This window comes from Lontra canadensis, unplaced genomic scaffold (assembly GCF_010015895.1).
Source record: "Lontra canadensis isolate GAN:19392208 unplaced genomic scaffold, GSC_riverotter_1.0 scaffold100, whole genome shotgun sequence".
NCBI classification, from domain to species: domain Eukaryota; kingdom Metazoa; phylum Chordata; class Mammalia; order Carnivora; family Mustelidae; genus Lontra; species Lontra canadensis.
In genome coordinates, this window is record NW_022631094.1 from 1,175,952 (window position 1) to 1,195,001 (window position 19,050).

A 19,050-nucleotide genomic window follows, 5' to 3' on the forward strand; every position below is an offset into this window, starting at 1 on the left:
GAGATACCAGTAACATTTATTTATCTAACAAATGTTTACTGAGCACCCACTGTGTTGTTGGCACTGTGTTGAGTACTAGTTAACTGTTTCCCTGGAGTTTACTTATGTTCTGGTGGGGAAGGGTGACAAGATAATAAACATAACAAGTAAGTAGATTATATAATATGTTAGAAAGTGAAAATGTTATTTTAAAAAAATAGTGCTGGGTAGAGGATTGGGGGCATGGGGCCCGGTGGATTTGTGGTTTCGGGGGAGTATTTGGAAGAAGTCTCATTGAGGAGGTGAATTATTAGCCAGATAAGATTTGGCCTTTGTTAGGGTGTAAGTGTAGATATTTGGAGAAAGAGAAAAGCATCTTCCACCTGAAAAAAGAGCCAGTGTGGAGGTTCCGAGGTGAGCTTCCCAGCCATGGGAGGGTTAGCCAGGGCAGCTGAGACTAGAGGTTATAGAAGTACTGTTTGAGAGAGTTAGAACCTGAGTCTCCTCACTCGGAGCACATTCCTCTTTGTTGTCTTCTGACCTCAGCTCTTGTATTCATTTAATGTATTCTTCATTTTTCTGATTAGAAATTGTGGCAATTGTGGGTGGGTAGAACCTAGGCATAGGTATAAGTAGTTTACTTGTATTTGGCGATTGGTTATGAACTGAAACAAAAAAGTATTTGTTGCTCAAGCGGGTTTGAAAAACAAGTGAAAAACCAGATAATATATTCTAACTAAAATGTATTACAATTATATTAAAATACAATATTCCAACCAAAGTTTAAAAATTTATAAAGTAAATTTGCTATTAGTGTGAATCCATCTGTTATGCAAGAAAGTTGAAGGTTCATTTGTCCTAGGCTTGCTTTTTACGCTAATAGACATGAAGAAAATTGCTATTTATTTATGAGAATATATCATGGGAACACTTCATTTTTTATAATATCAAGGAGTAATGTGCCCCACATGTGCGTATTTTCTGTATGACAGGAGCTTAACCTTCAGTTGATAAAACTTCTTATATAATTCAAAGAAACATTTAAAGTAACATTTAACATTAAATATTTTGCATTAGACCTTTATATAATGGATTGAACTTCTCATTGTTTCAGTAAAGAAAGGTGTGATGCCTTTAACAAAATTTACTGAGTCACTAATACAAAGCTACTGTTTTCCTGACTTCTCTCAGCATCTGTTCCCTTATTTCTGAAATGGTAGTTAAAATATCCACCTTATGGGATGGTTATTAGTATCAACAAGTTCAATGAAGTATATTATTAGGTGCCTAGGATAGAGCCTGGCACGTAAGAACGAACTAAATGATAATTTTTATTTATTTATTTTTTAAATTTTTTTTTTTTAAGATTTTATTTATTTATTTGACAGAGAGAGATCACAAGTAGATGGAGAGGCAGGCAGAGAGAGAGAGAGAGAGGGAAACAGGCTCCCCGCTGAGCAGAGAGCCCGATGCGGGACTCGATCCCAGGACCCTGAGATCATGACCTGAGCCGAAGGCAGCGGCTTAACCCACTGAGCCACCCAGGCTCCCCTAAATGATAATTTTTAAAAGAAATTATAATGGTCAAACAGGAATGCAAAGGTTTTTAGGCTCTTAGGTATGAATTTGAGCACTTCTCTCCACCTTTCAGATTAACCTCCGTTCTTTCTTTCTTTGCTGTGTTTCTTCTTCCAACTGAGCCTTAATCTGTCCATGCTTTGAGTTTTCCAGATCTAATCCTAAGCCTTGCATGGTGTGCATACTTTTTCCTCTGATAATGAAACTGTTTTCATCACTATTCTGTAGTGATGTATTCAGGGATAAATGTAGGATTTTTGTGTTTCTGTTCTCCATGGCTGTGGGCTGCTTAGTTTTTTGAGCTTTTGTGTTGAATTTTATTATTTTTAACTTCCTTTCTCACTGTTAGCTCCCTATGACTTGATGTGGTCACCGCAGCTGCTTTTGTTAATTCCTCACTGCTGCTAATCTGCAGCGTCTGCTGAGTATTGCATCATTTGGTAATCGAATTCTATAAAATAATGGCTGTGGCAGGAATGGAAAGTAATTTTAGCTTGTGTATTCATTCTGATTAGTAGTGGCTGCCTGGAGTGCTGGGTTAAGCAGGACTCTGGGGCTGCGTTCAGGTTTGATGAGAAAGTGCTCTAATAATGAAAGGGGGTGGCAACATGAATAACCACATATTTGCCAGTTATTGTCTAAAGTAAGAGAGGATAGGCACCGTGGGTGAATCTGAGTAGCTTCTGGAATGAATAAGATGCAGAAGTTAGTGTGTGGGTTTTGGATAATATTTGGATTTCTAAGATGCCATCTTGGTTATTGGTTACCCTTTCACTTTAGACATTAAAGTTTATAAATAACTTACCTGTGGATAAAAGAAGGAAATAGTTTAAAAGGATTCTGTTTTGCACTATTTAAGTTACCATTAGGTTTGTTTACTTAGTAATTATGTGATCAAAACTTCAGGCCATGTCAAAACTTGATGTTTTCTGCACTTGGTATTTCATATATTATCAAAATTATACAATTTTGTTGTGAAATTGCATATGTGCAGTAAATGCACTGAATAGCAAATGCCAGATTATTAGTAAGCTTTCACAAAGCAGGTTGAATTTCCATATGCTTCATCATGATGGCAATAAATAGGCACGTCTGTACGATTACTAGTTTTTATCATTTAATGTGTGAATATATCTGAGAAAGTTTAAATTTTAAGATTAATTACTTCTGGTATGTCTTTCCTTTTACATATATCACATATAACTTTTGCAGGTTGGATTTGCTACCATTTTATGCAAGATTGGTTGCTACATTGCATCCCTGCATGTCTGATGTAGCAGAGGATCTTTGTTCCATGCTGAGGGGGGATTTCAGATTTCATGTATGTATTTAAGCATTTATTTTGTTATATATGTATACACACATATTTATATACTTATAAGTTGAGTGAGGATTCTTTAAGAATATAATTTTGTACTGGTAAGCATATTTCTGAAATTTGATAGTGGTTAAGAATTCAGAATTAATGGGCTTCTGAGATTTTAAAATGTAATTTTCTCAACAAAGCTTGAAATTGATAAGTAGTATATTCCAGTTTGGAGATGAGCTGTTGCTGCTACCTTGTTTCCTACAGGTACTGCACTTTTTTGCTTTTGTAAATTAAAAACCATTCTCTAAGGTCAAGAGAGCCAGCAGATCTCATTGGTGTTCCCAGAAGAAACATAGGATTGGCTGTGCAAGTCAGGGCACAGTGCCTGGAGGATGCCCGTTGGGGTTTTGGGAGTCCAAATGTCTGGGGTACACGAGGTTGTATAATTTATCTGAGCAGAGAATGGTGTGATAGCCCATGTTTTTATTGATTCTTGCCTTAACAATCTTTATCTTGTATAGCGGTAAGTTCTTAAAGAGTACCCTGGTAAGTACCAGGGACCATTTCCAGACAGCTTCTCTCCCTTTCTGGTTCTAGGAGTCTTAAATTGCCTGTTAGCTGTTCTCCAAATCCATACTACCCATCACCTTATAAGGGGATATAAATAAAACCTTGAAAGGAGTAAAATGGTTCCTTAAACATGACTGAAAGTGAATATTGTAGACTGAAAACGCATGAAATTCAAGTGGTTATATTAGCCAATGGGAAAAAATTGACAAACTTAGCTTTATAGCAAGTTGCTTGTGATGCACATAAATGTTTGCTGTGCCCAGTATGCACTTTATTGCACTCATTATACAGAAATTGGTATTGCCGAGTGCTCAGAGAACAGAAGTAATTCCTGAGAACAGGGATCTCACAACCTAGTTGTGAAGAAAAGGCATAAATACAAAAATGAGAGTGAAATAAACATTTAAACCCTGGATATATTCGATATTATAAGAAATTGCATGTTTAATTGCCAAACGAATTGTTCAGGAGTAAGAACCTTGAGTTCACAGAAGGAAAAAGTCTTCAGTGAAGAGTGGGATGACTTCTAAAGGCCTCTTGCCATAGGAGTTAGTTTATATGAGATTTGTGGTTAAGATTTTTCTGGGGCAGTGTGTTCTGGATTTTCATACGTAGTATTAAGCAAGGACCGGTTTCTGTGTTTTAAAGGCTGTTTGGAAACACTTGAGATCAAGAGAGTTAAATGATTTTGTTTTGTTCTCTTTTAAGAATTCCCAAAGTTTTAATAGGGTAATGTGCACTTTGAACCTCCTGGAAGGGGTCAAAGAACACACTTTGATAAATGCTGCCAGTTCAGGGATTGATGCATCAAGAATTATGATATTCTTTTTGATTTATTTAATCCCATTATGCAAAACAAGAAACTTTTCCTGGCAGACAGTATGACTCTATTATATGAGTCACACATATACCCCTCAACCAAATCCAAAAACAACATACATGCTGGACCAAGCATAATTAATGCTTTTGGTGAGAAATTTAAGATTAAGAATATTCTATTCATGTATCTTTCACTTCCCACCGAAATTGATAATTGAAATTGATAATTGGGGTGAGAGTTGCGGGACTTGAAAGTTTCGTTCCTGATGTAATGCTTTGTTACAACTCAGAGACTTAGCAGAATTCTAGGAGAATACTGTGGGAACCACTGTAGGGGAGAGAAGAGTAACTTGAAGTCACTTGATCAAATAATTTGATCACTTCTGCCTCCTCCAGGATCTATCTTTTCTAACCCTGACATCTGCAGACTTTGCCAGGAACTTGCTTTTTGTCTCTATATGTGCCTAAAGTTTCCCATCCTTAAGTGAAACTAAAATAATAGCAACAAGAAAATGTCTTCAACCTCACCCCCCACTGTCTTTCATTTGCTTTTTGTTTGAGTTGTTTTAGAGTATACTTGTCTCTTCTGCTTCTGACACTTACCCTTTGTTTCGTCATAACACCCTGGCAGAGACCACCAGCATCCTCTTAATTACGTTAAGTTAGTTGATGTCCCTACAGATTCTAAACTGCTGGACTGTTATTTTTTTCCGCCCTTCTGTCTGCCCCACTTGCTAGCATTGTTAACTCTGGTTGAGTTATTAAGTGGGGATAATACTGGTATCTTTTCAGATGGGATTGTTCTTACGTATTACACAAGATAATGGATATAAAGTTCATCACGTAGTGCTCAGACATAGATATTATTACAATAATAATGATCCCTTCTCTCCCACCACACTCTCCTGCTTCTTACTTGACTGCTTTTCTCAATATCTTTTATCAAGAATAAAAATCTTCTCCTTTTTTCCAGCTGAGTCTGTATTTTTCCATTCCCCAGACCTCCTTCTTCACCCTCCTTTTTGACAGAACACATTTTACCTGGGCTTTAGTTGACTTTTATTTCTCAGCAAACTCAAATACATGTCTCTTGCCTGAACCTCTCTCTTGGTGCTTAGAAAGTTCTCATGTAGTTCTAGGTAAATATGTTTATAAAATAAACTCATGAATTCTCAAAAAAAATCTTTAGCCTTCACTTCCTCATATCACCTTTTATTCTGTCTATAAATTTGCAATATTTTTTCTCTAGTCCCTAAGAGAAGTACTTCTGCTTTTGCTCCTTGGACATTCTGGAGCCAGCCTTCACCAAATTCTGTTGGTACTATCTTCTAAAACACTCCTCCAAATCTAGCATCTCCTCTTCATAGCTTGAATTATGAGAATAGTGTTTTACTTAGGCTTCCCTTTCTCTGTCCTCTAATTCCAGCATATTATCACAGTCATACCCTTTGCTTAAGAATCTCACCTGAGAAATAAAACTGGTTAACAGAACTATATGAAATCTCATCTAGTACTCAAAGAAATTCTGGTTAAAACAACAATTAATCTACTAATTTGACCAACAGATTAGTAAAGATAATAGAAATGAGAAACTACATGCACCTGAGGTCAGAATTTGGAGGAGGAATTAGGTAATATGTTTCAAGATTCTTACAGGCATTTATACATTGGACAACTTTGAGAATCTGTCCTAAGTAAGTAATCCTATATACCCAAAAAAGCTTTATTCACATCATGAATTATGGGGAAAAAATGGAAAGTAAGCTAGAAGCCCAACAGTGAATTAAGAAAATGGTCAGGTAGTCGCAGTGCTGAAATGATACAGAGCCATGGAAAGTAATACTTACTAAAAAATTTTCGTAATAGTGCTTCTTTTGGTGGGGAAAAAAAGCAAGCTGTAAACTCTTACACAGAATAAATGTATACTTATGTTAAAATGCTTGGAACGTAAAGAAAGAAAAAAATTACGTATCAATATGTTATGGCTGTCTTTGAATAGTGGGGCAATAAGAAATATTTTTTTCCTTTCTAATTTTCCATGCTCTCCAAATTTTCAGCAGAGCCTACTTTACAGCGAAGGGACAGCTTTTATTTAAATATAAGCATATCAGACTGACCTTTTTTTAAATTTTTTTATTATTTATTTATTTATTTATTTATTTATTAAAGATTTTATTTATTCATTTGACAGACAGAGATCACAAGTAGGCAGAGAGAGGCAGGCAGAGAGAGAGAGGAGGAAGTAGGTTCCCCGCGGAGCAGAGAGCCCGATGTGGGGCTCGATCCCAGGACACTGGGATCATGACCTGAGCCGAAGGCAGAGGCTTTAACCCACTGAGCCACCCAGGCACCCCTCAGACTGACCTTTTTTTTAAAAGATTTTATTTATTTATTTGACAGAGATCGCAAGTAGGCAGAGAGGCAGGCAGAGAGAGAGGGGGAAGCAGGTTCCCTGCTGAGCAGAGAGCCCAATGTGGGACTCGATCCCAGGATCCTGAGATCATGACCTGAACCGAAGGCAGAGCCTTAACCCACTGGGCCACCCAGGTGCCCCTGACTGACATTTTAAAAATTAGCAGTCTTTCAGCTTTTTAAATCAATCTCTCTAGTGGTAAAATAAATTGACCACATATCCCAGTTTGGCATAGTTATATATAAATTGTATATATTTGCAGTTGTATGAAATATTTTATGTAAATTTATAAAATAAAAGTAAATTGAAAAGTGTGAGATCAAAACATAAATAGAAGTTCCAAGACTTTTTTTTCCGACACTCTAGTAGATCAAGAGTCTTACCTACCTTACCCTGGAGATCAGTGGTCCACAGCACAAAATAAAGTTTGAAGGCAAGTTTACTTGTTTATGGACTTAGTGCCTTCTTAGTGTTTAGTGTATAGTAGATTTTCCAAAAAATTAGAATGATTAAATGAATAAAGTTTATGTAGAACAAAATGATCAAATTATAGAGGACGTATCATGTCTATTTGGGTGAAGTTATAGAAGGACCAGTTTGGGGAGGAGGGTCTTCCTAGATAGGCCTCGGAAAGCCTTAATTTTTATATGTTGATGTATCCAAAGAGTTTTTATTAATGCTTAGGAATTTAGTTATTCAGTTGATCTCAGTTTTATCTGTCATTAATAAATGAGTTGTAAGCAACATTTTTGCTACGTAAGATTATGAGTAAAATTCTGTAAGAGACATTGAACTAGAAATATATAGAAAAATTTTTTAAAAGATTTTTTTAAAGTTTATTTATTTGACGCAGAGAGAGGAGAGAGGGAACATAAGCAGGGGGAGTGGGAGAGGGAGAAGCAGGCTTCCTGCTGAGCAGGGAGTCTGATGTGGGGCTTGATCCCAGGACCCCTGGGATTGTGACCTGAGCCGAAGGCAGACACTTAACGACTGAGCCACCCAGGCGCCCCAATATATAGAAAATTTTACATTGTTAGTATTTACTTCCGCAGAAATGTTTGGACATACCTTTTTGATCATAAGGAGTCAACAAATGAGACTAGAAGATAATGAATAGTCAGAATAAGTCAGTCTTTTTTATAAGTTACAGCCTTTTAAACCTTCATTTTTTTCATCTGAAAATGAGGGAATGAGGTAGCACTGATTTTTCATAATTCATTTAAAAATTCTACAATTTTGTCATGTTACTTAGATTGTACCTCCTTACCCTCAATAATATTTAAGAATAATTGTAGATGGTACACTATGTTACTTGTTTTGAAAGTTACAATGCTCCGTAATACCTAAAATTGTATAATGTTCCATAGCAGTTACTAAGAGCTTGTACATACAGAGTCACCCAAAGAGATATTTAAAACCATGTTTGTATACTTCTCAGCCCCACTCCCTCTCAAGATTCAGCATTAGTATATTATTTTTGAGTTGCTTCCTTACACATTTTTTTGTTTCCCTGTTTCTTCAGCTGTAGAAGAAAGACATGCTCAGCATGGGTTCTTTAGAAAATATAAGATAATTTAGAAAGAAGAGGGGAAGCCTCATAATTTCATCACTTTAAAGCAACCCTATTACTTTTTTTATTTTAAGATTTTTATTATTATTTATTTATTTGACAGAGATCACAAGTAGGCAGAGAGAGAGAGAGAGGAGGAGGAAGCAGGCTTCCTGCTGAGGGGAGAGCCCGATGTGGGGCCAGATCCCAGGACCCTGGGATCATGACCTGAGCGGAAGGCAGAGGCTCTAACCCACTGAGCCACCCAGGTGCCCCAAAAGCAAACCTACTAATCTTTTTGTATATTTTCTTTATCTTTTTTTCCTCTGTAGTTTTTTCTGGGGTGGGGGGGGTGATGAATTTATAGTATATAATTTTCCATTCTTTATTTCTCACTGAGAAGCATTTTGCCATCATTTAAAACATCTCTTATACCATTTTGAAGGGGATATAATATTTTGTTCTGTAAACCAGTTGCTTAGAAATCAAATGAAGCATAGCTGTCGTTAATACCACCACTGCCTCTGTCATCATCACCATACTTATTTTTATCTATATTTTACTAGGCGAGCCAGTGGTTGAGGAAATTTGTGTGAATTACCCAAGATTATATACCCCCAGAATGGTGTAGAATGACTGAAAGGGGCTCAGATTTCTGACTATAGATTATTTGCTCTTTTTTGTCCCTGCGATAATCTATAAACATTAAGCGTTTTCATTTATTTGTTCACTCCATAAACAGTTATTTCATGTCCACATAATAGTGATACAAATATACAAAGATGAATAAAATTAGTAGTAGCTAAATATTTATTGAATTTTTCCTAGCGCCAGGCACTGTTGTGTGTGCTTTACATGTATCAGTTGACAACAACTTTGAGGTAGGTTACTTTTATTAGTTCCATTTTAAAGAAGAGGAGATCGAGGCAGAGTTTAAGTAACAGCTGGGATTTAAACCCAGCAAGTCTGGTCCAGAATCCATACTCTTAGTGTATCCTAAGAGTTGATAAAATAAGATAAATCAGGGGTGCCTGGGTGGCTCAGTGCGTTAAGCTAGTTAAGCCTTCAGCTCAGGTCATGATCTCAGGGTCCTGGGATCGAATCCTGCATTGGGCTCTCTGCTCAGCAGGGAGCCTGTCCCCCCAACCCCTGCCTGCCTCTCTGCCCACTTGTGATCTCTGTCTGTCAAATAAAATCTTAAAAAAAAAAAGAAAAAGAAAAAGAAAAAATTATAATTCAGTACGAGGAGCTTTTCATACATAGTACTTAACAAACATTTATTTGTGAAAGGATCTTTATGAAAGCTGTGCTCTTTTCTGAATTGCTAAAACAGTCAAGGTTAAAGTTCTGTAAGTTGAATTCTGTGATTTTATTTTTAATCGATGCAGTTTTATTGATGCTTTAATAAATGCTTATAGTGAGCTTCTAGTTTGCTCTGATGTTTTAAATGAGTAAACTTAGTTTTATTTAAAAATTATCCCTGAAGAGCTAAAAAATCTTAACACCTATTTCTGCTTGCTATAGAAAGTAGGTCCTTAAAAATGAAGATGATAAATTCAATCCAAGTGTTAGCTCCTTGAGTATGTAGGAGTTTAGTATTTATATAAATGACTGTCATTAATCGTCTAGCTGCTGGTGAGGTTGGGCCTTATTTTAAAACCCAGCGCATACTAAGGTAGTGGAATTCTCAAGTAATAGGAAACTGGGATTTTAGTACTGATCTTTCATCAAGTCATTCGAGAGCTTTGTGTTGTTTTGTTGTTAAATTATTAAATCAGATTATAACCTATTGTTCCTTTCTCAGAATGTTGTTACGTGGAACAAATAAGATAGGATAGTAATCTGGAAAAGAAAACACTAAACTGGTTCAAAGCACTACCATTTTGAACAACTGAATAAGACAGTAGAGGATTCTGAAAAAGTACATTAAACTAGTTCGAGACACCACCATGTTATTGTCACTGGTGTTCACATAAAAGATTTTTAGACTGTTTGCTGTTAGTCTGTTTGCTGATGAAATTGTAATCCATTTACATTTATCTTGACTTACGTTTGCTTTGTACTATTATAATAGGATTTTGTTATGCTGAATATTTTTTGAAACATGCGCCCAAGTAAGAAGGCTTATATTTGCAAAGGGTTTGAAATTTGATATACAACCATGACTGATGATGAAAAAAGAATAGGGATTATATCAAAAATTTCACTGTAATGAATTTATGATAGAAAATGCATACTGTAGTTCATAAGTATAATACACTAAGCCTTGCTAATATTTTTGCTTAAGTAAGCTCTTGGTACTTACTATTTTTAAAGCAGCATTTCGTTAAGTGTGTTCCTTACAATATTAGTGAGATGTTAACTCGTAGTTGCTAGCATCTCAAAAGGAGCTTTATGTTGTTAAATAAGTGAATTAAATTAGGTTAAACAGGCTTCTTTATTTGAGAACCTATTTAAGCCCAATAAAGTGTATCATTTCCCAAAATTATTTGACCATGGAACTGTTTGCAAATCATATCCCAGCACTCGTGTTCCACAGAGCTTACGTTGCCTTAACTTAAAGTAATTTGAATAGCAAGAAATTTATGCAGATTTATTTAAAATATTTGGGGTGAATGCAGTCTTATTAAAATTACATTTCTTATCAGAGATTTCAAAATGTTAATTCTCTAAGTTAATGTCTCTTTTCTTTTAATTTGTAGGTACGAAAAAAGGACCAGATCAATATTGAAACAAAGAACAAAACTGTTCGTTTTATTGGAGAATTAACTAAATTTAAGATGTTCACAAAAAATGATACATTACATTGTTTAAAGGTTAGTGCCACATTATTTGAGTTGTTTTAGTAGACAAAGTTTTAGTTATAAATGCTAGAGAAAAATGAAATAAGTAAGGAATATTTGTTTAATACGGAGGACAAGAAAAGAGTGAAAAAGAACTTTAAATAGATGAGCAGAGCCAAAAATAAATAATAGTATGGTAGAAATACAGCTATCACAGTAATTACATGAAATGTAATGGGACAAAATACATGAAGTAAAAGCCTGAAGAATGTAAGACTTTATTAAAACAACACTGTAAAATAAATAAATAAGTAAAACACTGTAGACTGCCTTCAAGAAAGATAAATATGAAGACCAGAAAGGCTAACATAAAAAGGTGGGGGGGAGCATACCGTGGAAGAACTGACTAAAAATCACTTGGTTTGGGGGCGCCTTTATGGTGCAATTGGTTGAGCATCCAACTTTTGGTTTCACCTCAGGTGGTGATCTCAGGGTCATGGGATCGAGCCCCATGCTCAGTACAAAGTCTGACATCCTCTTCCTGTCACTCATGCTTACTTGCTTGCTCACTATCTGAAATAAATAAATCAATCTTAAAAAAGAAAATACACCTGTTTTCATTATCATCAAGCAATTAAGGTACAAAGCATTTATTGTAAATAAAGGACAATTCATAATGATGAAGAGCAGATTTTATTATTTTTTTTTTTAAGATTTTATTTATCCACCCGACAGACAGAGATCACAAGTAGACAGAGAGGCAGGCAGAGAGAGAGAGGGAAGCAGGCTCCCCGCCGAGCAGAGAGCCCGATGCGGGACTCGATCCCAGGACCCTGAGATCATGACCTGAGCCGAAGGCAGCGGCTCAACCCACTGAGCCACCCAGGCGCCCCTGAAGAGCAGATTTTAGCAGGAAACTATTACCTTCCTGAATAAGTATGAATCCAGTAAGGGACCTTCAAAATATATAAAGCAAAAGTCAACAAGGAAAAGAAGTAAACAAATCCACGGTCATGGTGAGAGACTTTGAAACACCTTTCATTAACTGAAAGAAGAGGCAGACGAAATTAGTATGTGTATACAGAACTGAACAATACAGTTAACAACCTGGATCTAATGGGCACTATACCCAGCAGCATCAGAACTTAAAATCTCTTCAGGTGCACGTGGATCATTTACCGTAACTAACAACAACAAAAATCGCAGAAAATTAGAAAAGACTGAAATTACTCGATTATGTTTTCTGTCCACAATGGAATTAAGCTAGAAATTAGTAAGTAATTATATGTGGTAAAGCTGATGCAGCAGAGATGGAATAATTCTAAAGTTTGAATTGATCATGACAGACAATGACAAATTTTGTATCAAATTGATTTCCTTAGGTTGTTAGGTATATTACACAAAGTGGGTCTCATGGATTCAAGTACATTTGGAAAACCCCAAGTTAAGTTTATCAAGTTTCTTTATTGCTTGATTTCTTAAGAGTGTTTAAAATATTAATAGTCATTGTAAATATTTAAGGGGTTAAGTTTCCTAAATCTACTTGGAGCATCTCAGAGGACAGCAGAGTACATTTAGGGAATCTCTGGACAGCATTTCAAAAACGATTGTGAAAGATTTCTCAATGCTGTATTTGAAGGGAATTATACCATGGAACAATTTAAACCGTTAGTGTATTTCTTTATAGTAATTATTACAGATATATAGGAAGGGTATACATTTCTTTGATCTAGAAATTCCATTTCTATATGTTTGCTTTAAGGAAATAATAAATGTACAAATTTATCTACAAGGATATTTGTCCCACAGTTGTTTAAGTAGCAAGAAATCGTAAACAATTTCAATATCCAATAAGTAAGAATTACTTAGGTTTTAGTGTAGTTCATATTATGCAGTAATATGCCTCTTTTAAATCATGCCATAGAAGGATAAATAAGGACACAGCAAAATAGTCATATTAGCTAAAAAAACACCAAGTTATTAAATAATGCGATATGTTTGAATCTGTTTTGGTTTAGAAAATGTGCATAGAGAAAGATTAGGAGGATAAATACTGAAATGCTGTGGTAATGTGTTATGTTTCTAAATTTCATACAGTGTGCCTGTTGTGGTCAGAATTTTACAAGTGAATGTCCCATAAACCAAAAAACAAAAGTGATTTAGAAAATGTTAGTTGTGTTGTATATGTCACAGGTGTTTAAATAAATAGCATCTAATAGTCATTATATACAGAAGGCTTTGATATTAGTTTTCGTGTATTTATCTGAAAGAAAAGACATTAAGTATATTGAAGATTTTATATAAAATTTTTGTGACTGAACACAAGATACTCATCAGTGAAGCTTGTTAAGCCAAAGTAGACTAGCTTTTGTTTTTCATACTTGACATTTCTGAAGTTGTTATACACATTAGATCTGTATTTTCTTTAACAGGATTGAAGTGTTGTCTTTTGTGTTTTCTCATCATCATTGTTGTTACAGATGCTTCTATCAGACTTTTCCCATCACCATATTGAAATGGCATGTACTCTACTAGAAACCTGTGGAAGATTTCTTTTCAGATCACCAGAATCACACCTGAGGACCAGTGTACTTTTGGTAAGGGCTTGAGGATCCTAGCAAGAGCTTGAGATTCTTGATTTACTTCAGGGGTTAGAAATAACTGACCAGTGCCTATGATCATGGTCTGCTATATAAAAAGAAACATTTCTGCCTAAATTAGAATCTCCCATATTTATGTGCTGTAGCCATTCCAGGAGAATTGTAGGAATTTTCCTCACTTGTCTGCCAGTGAGTTCACTGTATGGTAAAGGAGGATTAAGTTCAACCCCAAATACCTTTTGATAAATGATGCAAATGAGCAAGTACTGGTGATATTGTTGTGTTAGAGCCATTTTTTATGGATGTTCTTGAATGTTTAAAGAAGCTGTTGTTTATGTGCCATAAACATATAAATTATAAGTTTAAAAATATAAAATTTCATTTAAAAATTAAAAACTATAAGCTTGAAAAATTAACTTGGGGTAGAAGCTATTTCTTAAGCTACCTAGGATGCTTAAATGGCCATCAGGTTTATTAAGCAATTAAGTTCTTATGCTTATGGATAATATCCATGCATTCCCTTGCAGACTCGGGAGGATGGGAAGTGTGATGGCAGAGGGAATATTGGTGTTAGCGTTAAAAAGAGCTCAGGTTTAGGAATCCCTGGGCATAGACTGTCATTACATTAGTGTTACTGTTATAAAAATCTTGATTATATCATTTTCTTTAGATAACTTAGTTTCTTTAGAATCCAGTTGTGAGCTTGGATACTCTCTGCCAATAATATTTAATATGAAGAAACAGAATTTATTTCTAATAAACAAAAATATTAATGTGGAGGCCATCAAATGGAATTGATTTCCAAATTTTCTGTAGGCTTGTATCACATTAACGACTTAAACGTCATTCCAAGTTCAAATTTTTATCCTAACAAGAAAAAAGCTCTTGTTCTTTTGGCTCAGGCTCTTAAAGTTAAAAGAGACTGTATATATAAAAATGTGATAGAGCTAGCTTTTAATGTCTTGGTTTATTTACAATATTTGAATCCTCTATTTTTGCTAGGAAAAACATTGACTAGTCATGGTGGTATGGGCGATATTGGATTGGCTCAGTGGATCTTTTCCCCTCTTACAGTAAAAGCAACGAGCTTTTATCATTGGTTGACTAGATGTGTTTTGAATCAACACCTCTTGGGTTGATGCTCAGAGCTGTGGACAAGTTTATAAACTTGGGGTGCTTTTAGTTTTCTTGTTTGTAGAGCTGTTTCAGAGCCTAAGGCCTAACACCAAGTAGTCATGGACTAATTTATTCTAAAAACATGATTTTGGTATAATAGTGTGCTAGTACATTCTTAGAAATACCTAGTGATTGTTTTTTTTTTGTTTTTTGTTTTTTTTCCTTTTCTAGTCCTTTATCCTGAAATCCTATCACTGAGAATAGAAATTTGGTTAGGAGTAAACATTAGAATGAAAGTATTTTGATTTAGACATTTTTATTTTAGGAGCAAATGATGAGAAAGAAACAAGCAATGCACCTCGACGCAAGATATGTTACAATGGTGGAGAATGCATATTACTACTGCAACCCACCTCCAGCTGAAAAAACAGTGAAAAAGAAACGTCCTCCTCTCCAGGAATATGTCCGGAAACTTTTGTACAAGGATCTCTCCAAAGTTACCACTGAGAAGGTAAATCCTGTTGAAATCATAAAGTAATAGTCAATTTGAGATTTGCAGTGGTGCTAAGATGATACAATATTCAACAGAATTAATTCTTTTCATTCTAGTGATTGTAGTATTAAGAACAGTGCAGTTGGCTACTAGCCTGTGTACTAAAATATTTCGGTCCAGGACATTTATTTCAATTTCTCCACATCAGCTTGTTTATAAATTGCTTCAGTGTTCGACAAAGTACCAATAAGGAATGTCAGCAGCTTGCATTATTCATATTCTGTAACTGGAGAAATGAAAGCAGAGCTGTTAAAGTTTCAGCAGTGAAGTTTAGGAGAGTTAAGATTAGATCACAAGTTGAATTGTGACTGCTTCTATACAAGTCATCCTAAAGTGAAAGTCATATGATGAACATAAGATACAGGACATATGTTTTGTTTTCCTTTTGTGACTCTTACTCTGAAGTAATTATTCTAATTTTAATTTTGGTACTGTTTATATTTGAAATTACTACTTTGTCTCTGATATTCTGTAATGAAGTTGACTTTTAATATTCTGCTTCAGTACAGGGGATCCTAACCTTGAGTGGGCTTTAGTAGGTCCATGGCCCTCTGAAATTTCATAATTTTGGTCATTTTCCAGAAAAGGTTAAAAAATGCTGACCTGTTTTCATAATTATTGCAGTTACCTTATTAGAAACTTCACTTTCAAGTAGGATATGTTGAACAGAACATTTCATGGTTAACTCTTGAAATTGAAACAACACATTGTAGAACCTTTTTCCTCTTTAGGAAAAAAAAAAAGTGAAACAGATAAGCTGTTGCACAGAGAAAACCTGTGGGGAGAAGAAAAGGTGTGCAGTAATACATGCATTATACACCGGTAATGAGCAATGATCATGTGACTTTGGAAATTGGACTCAACTTTCAGAGAATCACAGATAGTAGTTGTTTCAAACAACAAGCAATTTGAAAGCTATTTTAGAGTTAGCTATAAGTTTAAAAATATAGGTTGCTCTGTGGTTGAGACAACATTAATATTTCCACTGAAGCTGATTTGAGAACATTGAAGTGCTTGAAAGATGGATGGTGGCTACAGCGCCTGAATGGCTCAGTCGGTTAAGCCTCTGCCTTCAGCTCAGGTCATGATCCCGGGGTTCTGGGATCAAGTCCCACGTTGTGCTCCCTGCTCAGTGGGGAGCCTGCTTCTCTTTCTCCCCCTGCCTCTCCCTGCTGCTGCTTCTCTTTCTCTTCTCTCAAATAAATAAAATCTTAAAAAAAAAAAAAAGATGGGTGGTGGCTATCGAGATGAAAAGAGTGCTTTGCAATCTGCTAATAGTATCTTTTTTTTACTTTTTCTTTCTAAAAATGGGAGAAACTTGATTATAGGTAGAGCTCTGCTCACCATTTCATTACCAGTAGAGTTTTTGAAATAGTAATGGCTGACTTTTCTGTCGTACTTACAACGAGTCAGACGGTTCGATGTGCCTCACATATTTTAACTTGTCTAATCCTTAACAATAGACTGGGGAGTAAGTGCTGTTACTATCCCTCTTTACACTTGAGGAAACAGATGCTGTATAATGTTAGTTTTGTATAATGTTGTATCCTCCATATCAAGTGATCTTTTAACCCACTGATCTTGGGTTTATTTATTTATTGGAAATTTTTGATTTACAAAAAGTACCTGAGATTATTTACATTAGTGATATGCAAAAGAAAATACTATTTTTGGTAAACCTTGGGTATGTGTTTGTAGTGACTGGTATTATGGGTATAAACTATTAGCCTGATTGAAGATCTGGAAACTCTAGGAAATTTAGGGGCATCATGAAGAGATGTAAGGCAAACGTGAATAAATTTTGCCAATAATTAAAAGTATTTCACTTTTCCTGTCTCTAAAGTTAAGAAGCTGGTAGAGGATCTCTAAAATATTTTTTATTTCAAAAGTTAAATGACTGCAGAATCAAAATATTTATATTATTGGGTATATTGGAGTATTATGTACTTATCTTAGTAATTGAAACAAAATTCTCTCCGTGTAGGTTTTGAGACAGATGCGAAAGTTGCCCTGGCAGGACCAAGAAGTGAAAGACTATGTTATTTGTTGTATGATAAATATCTGGAATGTGAAATATAATAGTATTCATTGTGTAGCCAACCTCTTAGCAGGACTGGTCCTCTACCAAGAAGATGTTGGAATCCATGTTGTGGATGGAGTTTTAGAAGATATTCGATTAGGAATGGAGGTAATAAGGACTTTCCTTGAAGTCATCAAATTGAAGTTTGTGGAGAATTTAAACAACTTTTAAATCCGATTATTAAAAAGAGTAATTTGGAAACCTTTCTTTCCCCTTGTGATGTCAATATACTGTTTCTTTAAGGTTACTCTTATCTCAGATTTCCTAGTCATCTTTCAGGCTAGTGCCGGAGAGTTTTTTGCTTCTTTTTCTCAAGTTCAGTTAGGCTTATTTTGGAAGAGTATAATAGATTTTAATTATTTCTAGGGCACTAGAACTCAGGTTATAGGAATCTATAAATCTCTTAATTAGGTGAATTGGTAATCTTTTGGTAAGAATTTCTGTATACTGTTTCCTCTTTCTGTTGGCTCATTTCCTTAATTCATGGATTACAGAAAAATAAGTTATGGGGGGACCGATAGGGAGAATTACATCTTAACTGTATCATCAACTTAGTTAATGATAATACTAAATTTTAATATTTAACTTGTTCTTTTTAGTAAAACATTTTAAAGATAGCCATTTCTTAAAAAGGATATGCAGAAGTGATCACTTTACTAGAAAATAAGGAGAGAACCCATTTTTTCCCCTCTGTTTAGTGTTCTTTCAGTATTGGTATTATCAAGTAACAAAGGAGAATTTTACCTCTTATCAATACATTACTGTTCTTTAATGGAAATCTGTGTTTTTTTTCCCTTTAGGTTAACCAGCCTAAATTTAATCAGAGACGTATCAGCAGTGCCAAGTTCTTAGGGGAACTTTATAATTATCGAATGGTGGAATCAGCTGTTATTTTTAGAACTCTTTATTCTTTTACTTCATTTGGTGTTAACCCAGATGGCTCTCCAAGTTCGCTAGATCCTCCTGAACACCTTTTCAGAATTAGACTAGTGTGCACTATTTTGGATACCTGTGGCCAGTACTTTGACAGAGGTTCCAGTAAACGAAAACTTGATTGCTTCCTTGTATACTTTCAGGTATGTAACCTAAATATTCAGTTTCGCATCATTTAATGCGTTGCTTGTGTTACAGAAATATTAGAGAAGAAACACAGCATTCATATATCACATATAAGATGTGTTCATCATTAGATTAGATTTTTTTTTCTTCCTGCAAGGATGTTTTAGAAATTAAACATATATGATGAAAAGAATTCTACTATATAAACACTCTATTTGCATTGTCGCTTTTATGATTAACAATTATCATTGGGGAATTATTTTGGTATGGTTTATAAATTTGGTATAATTTATGGATTATTGTTTTAGTATGATAATTTATGACTTTTTGTACGTCTGATAACATTTTCAACTCATCTGTGTTCTGATTTTACATCTAAAATTCTTGTTTCTAAATGATTTCACTTTTTTCTATCATTTTTGGGAAAATACGCTCTTCTCAACACAGGAAAAAGTATTTGTTCATTCATGGTAAATTCTTGGGTTGTGCTTCTCTATCTTAATATCAGTTAATTATATAAACTTAAAATTTAGACTAAGTATAATATAAATTAAATTCAGAAACAAGTATGGAGACAGTTCTACAACTTTTATAAGGTTGGTGTTCCAAAAGTTAACTTAGGTTTAGGTTTAACTGCTCACT

The 19,050-nt window shown here is 34.9% G+C and overlaps 1 protein-coding gene across 2 annotated transcripts in view; it reads left to right on the forward strand.

The window, feature by feature from the left end:
* UPF2 (UPF2 regulator of nonsense mediated mRNA decay) overlaps nucleotides 1–19,050 on the forward strand; it is a 109,528-nt gene that overhangs the window by 55,011 nt on the left and 35,467 nt on the right. For both annotated transcript variants that reach the window (XM_032837850.1, XM_032837851.1), the window contains exons 9-14: nucleotides 2,770–2,878; nucleotides 10,920–11,033; nucleotides 13,481–13,597; nucleotides 15,042–15,227; nucleotides 17,254–17,457; nucleotides 18,150–18,425. In XM_032837850.1, the coding sequence (XP_032693741.1) occupies nucleotides 2,770–2,878; nucleotides 10,920–11,033; nucleotides 13,481–13,597; nucleotides 15,042–15,227; nucleotides 17,254–17,457; nucleotides 18,150–18,425 (1,006 nt within the window). The remainder of the gene's footprint in view (nucleotides 1–2,769; nucleotides 2,879–10,919; nucleotides 11,034–13,480; nucleotides 13,598–15,041; nucleotides 15,228–17,253; nucleotides 17,458–18,149; nucleotides 18,426–19,050) is intronic.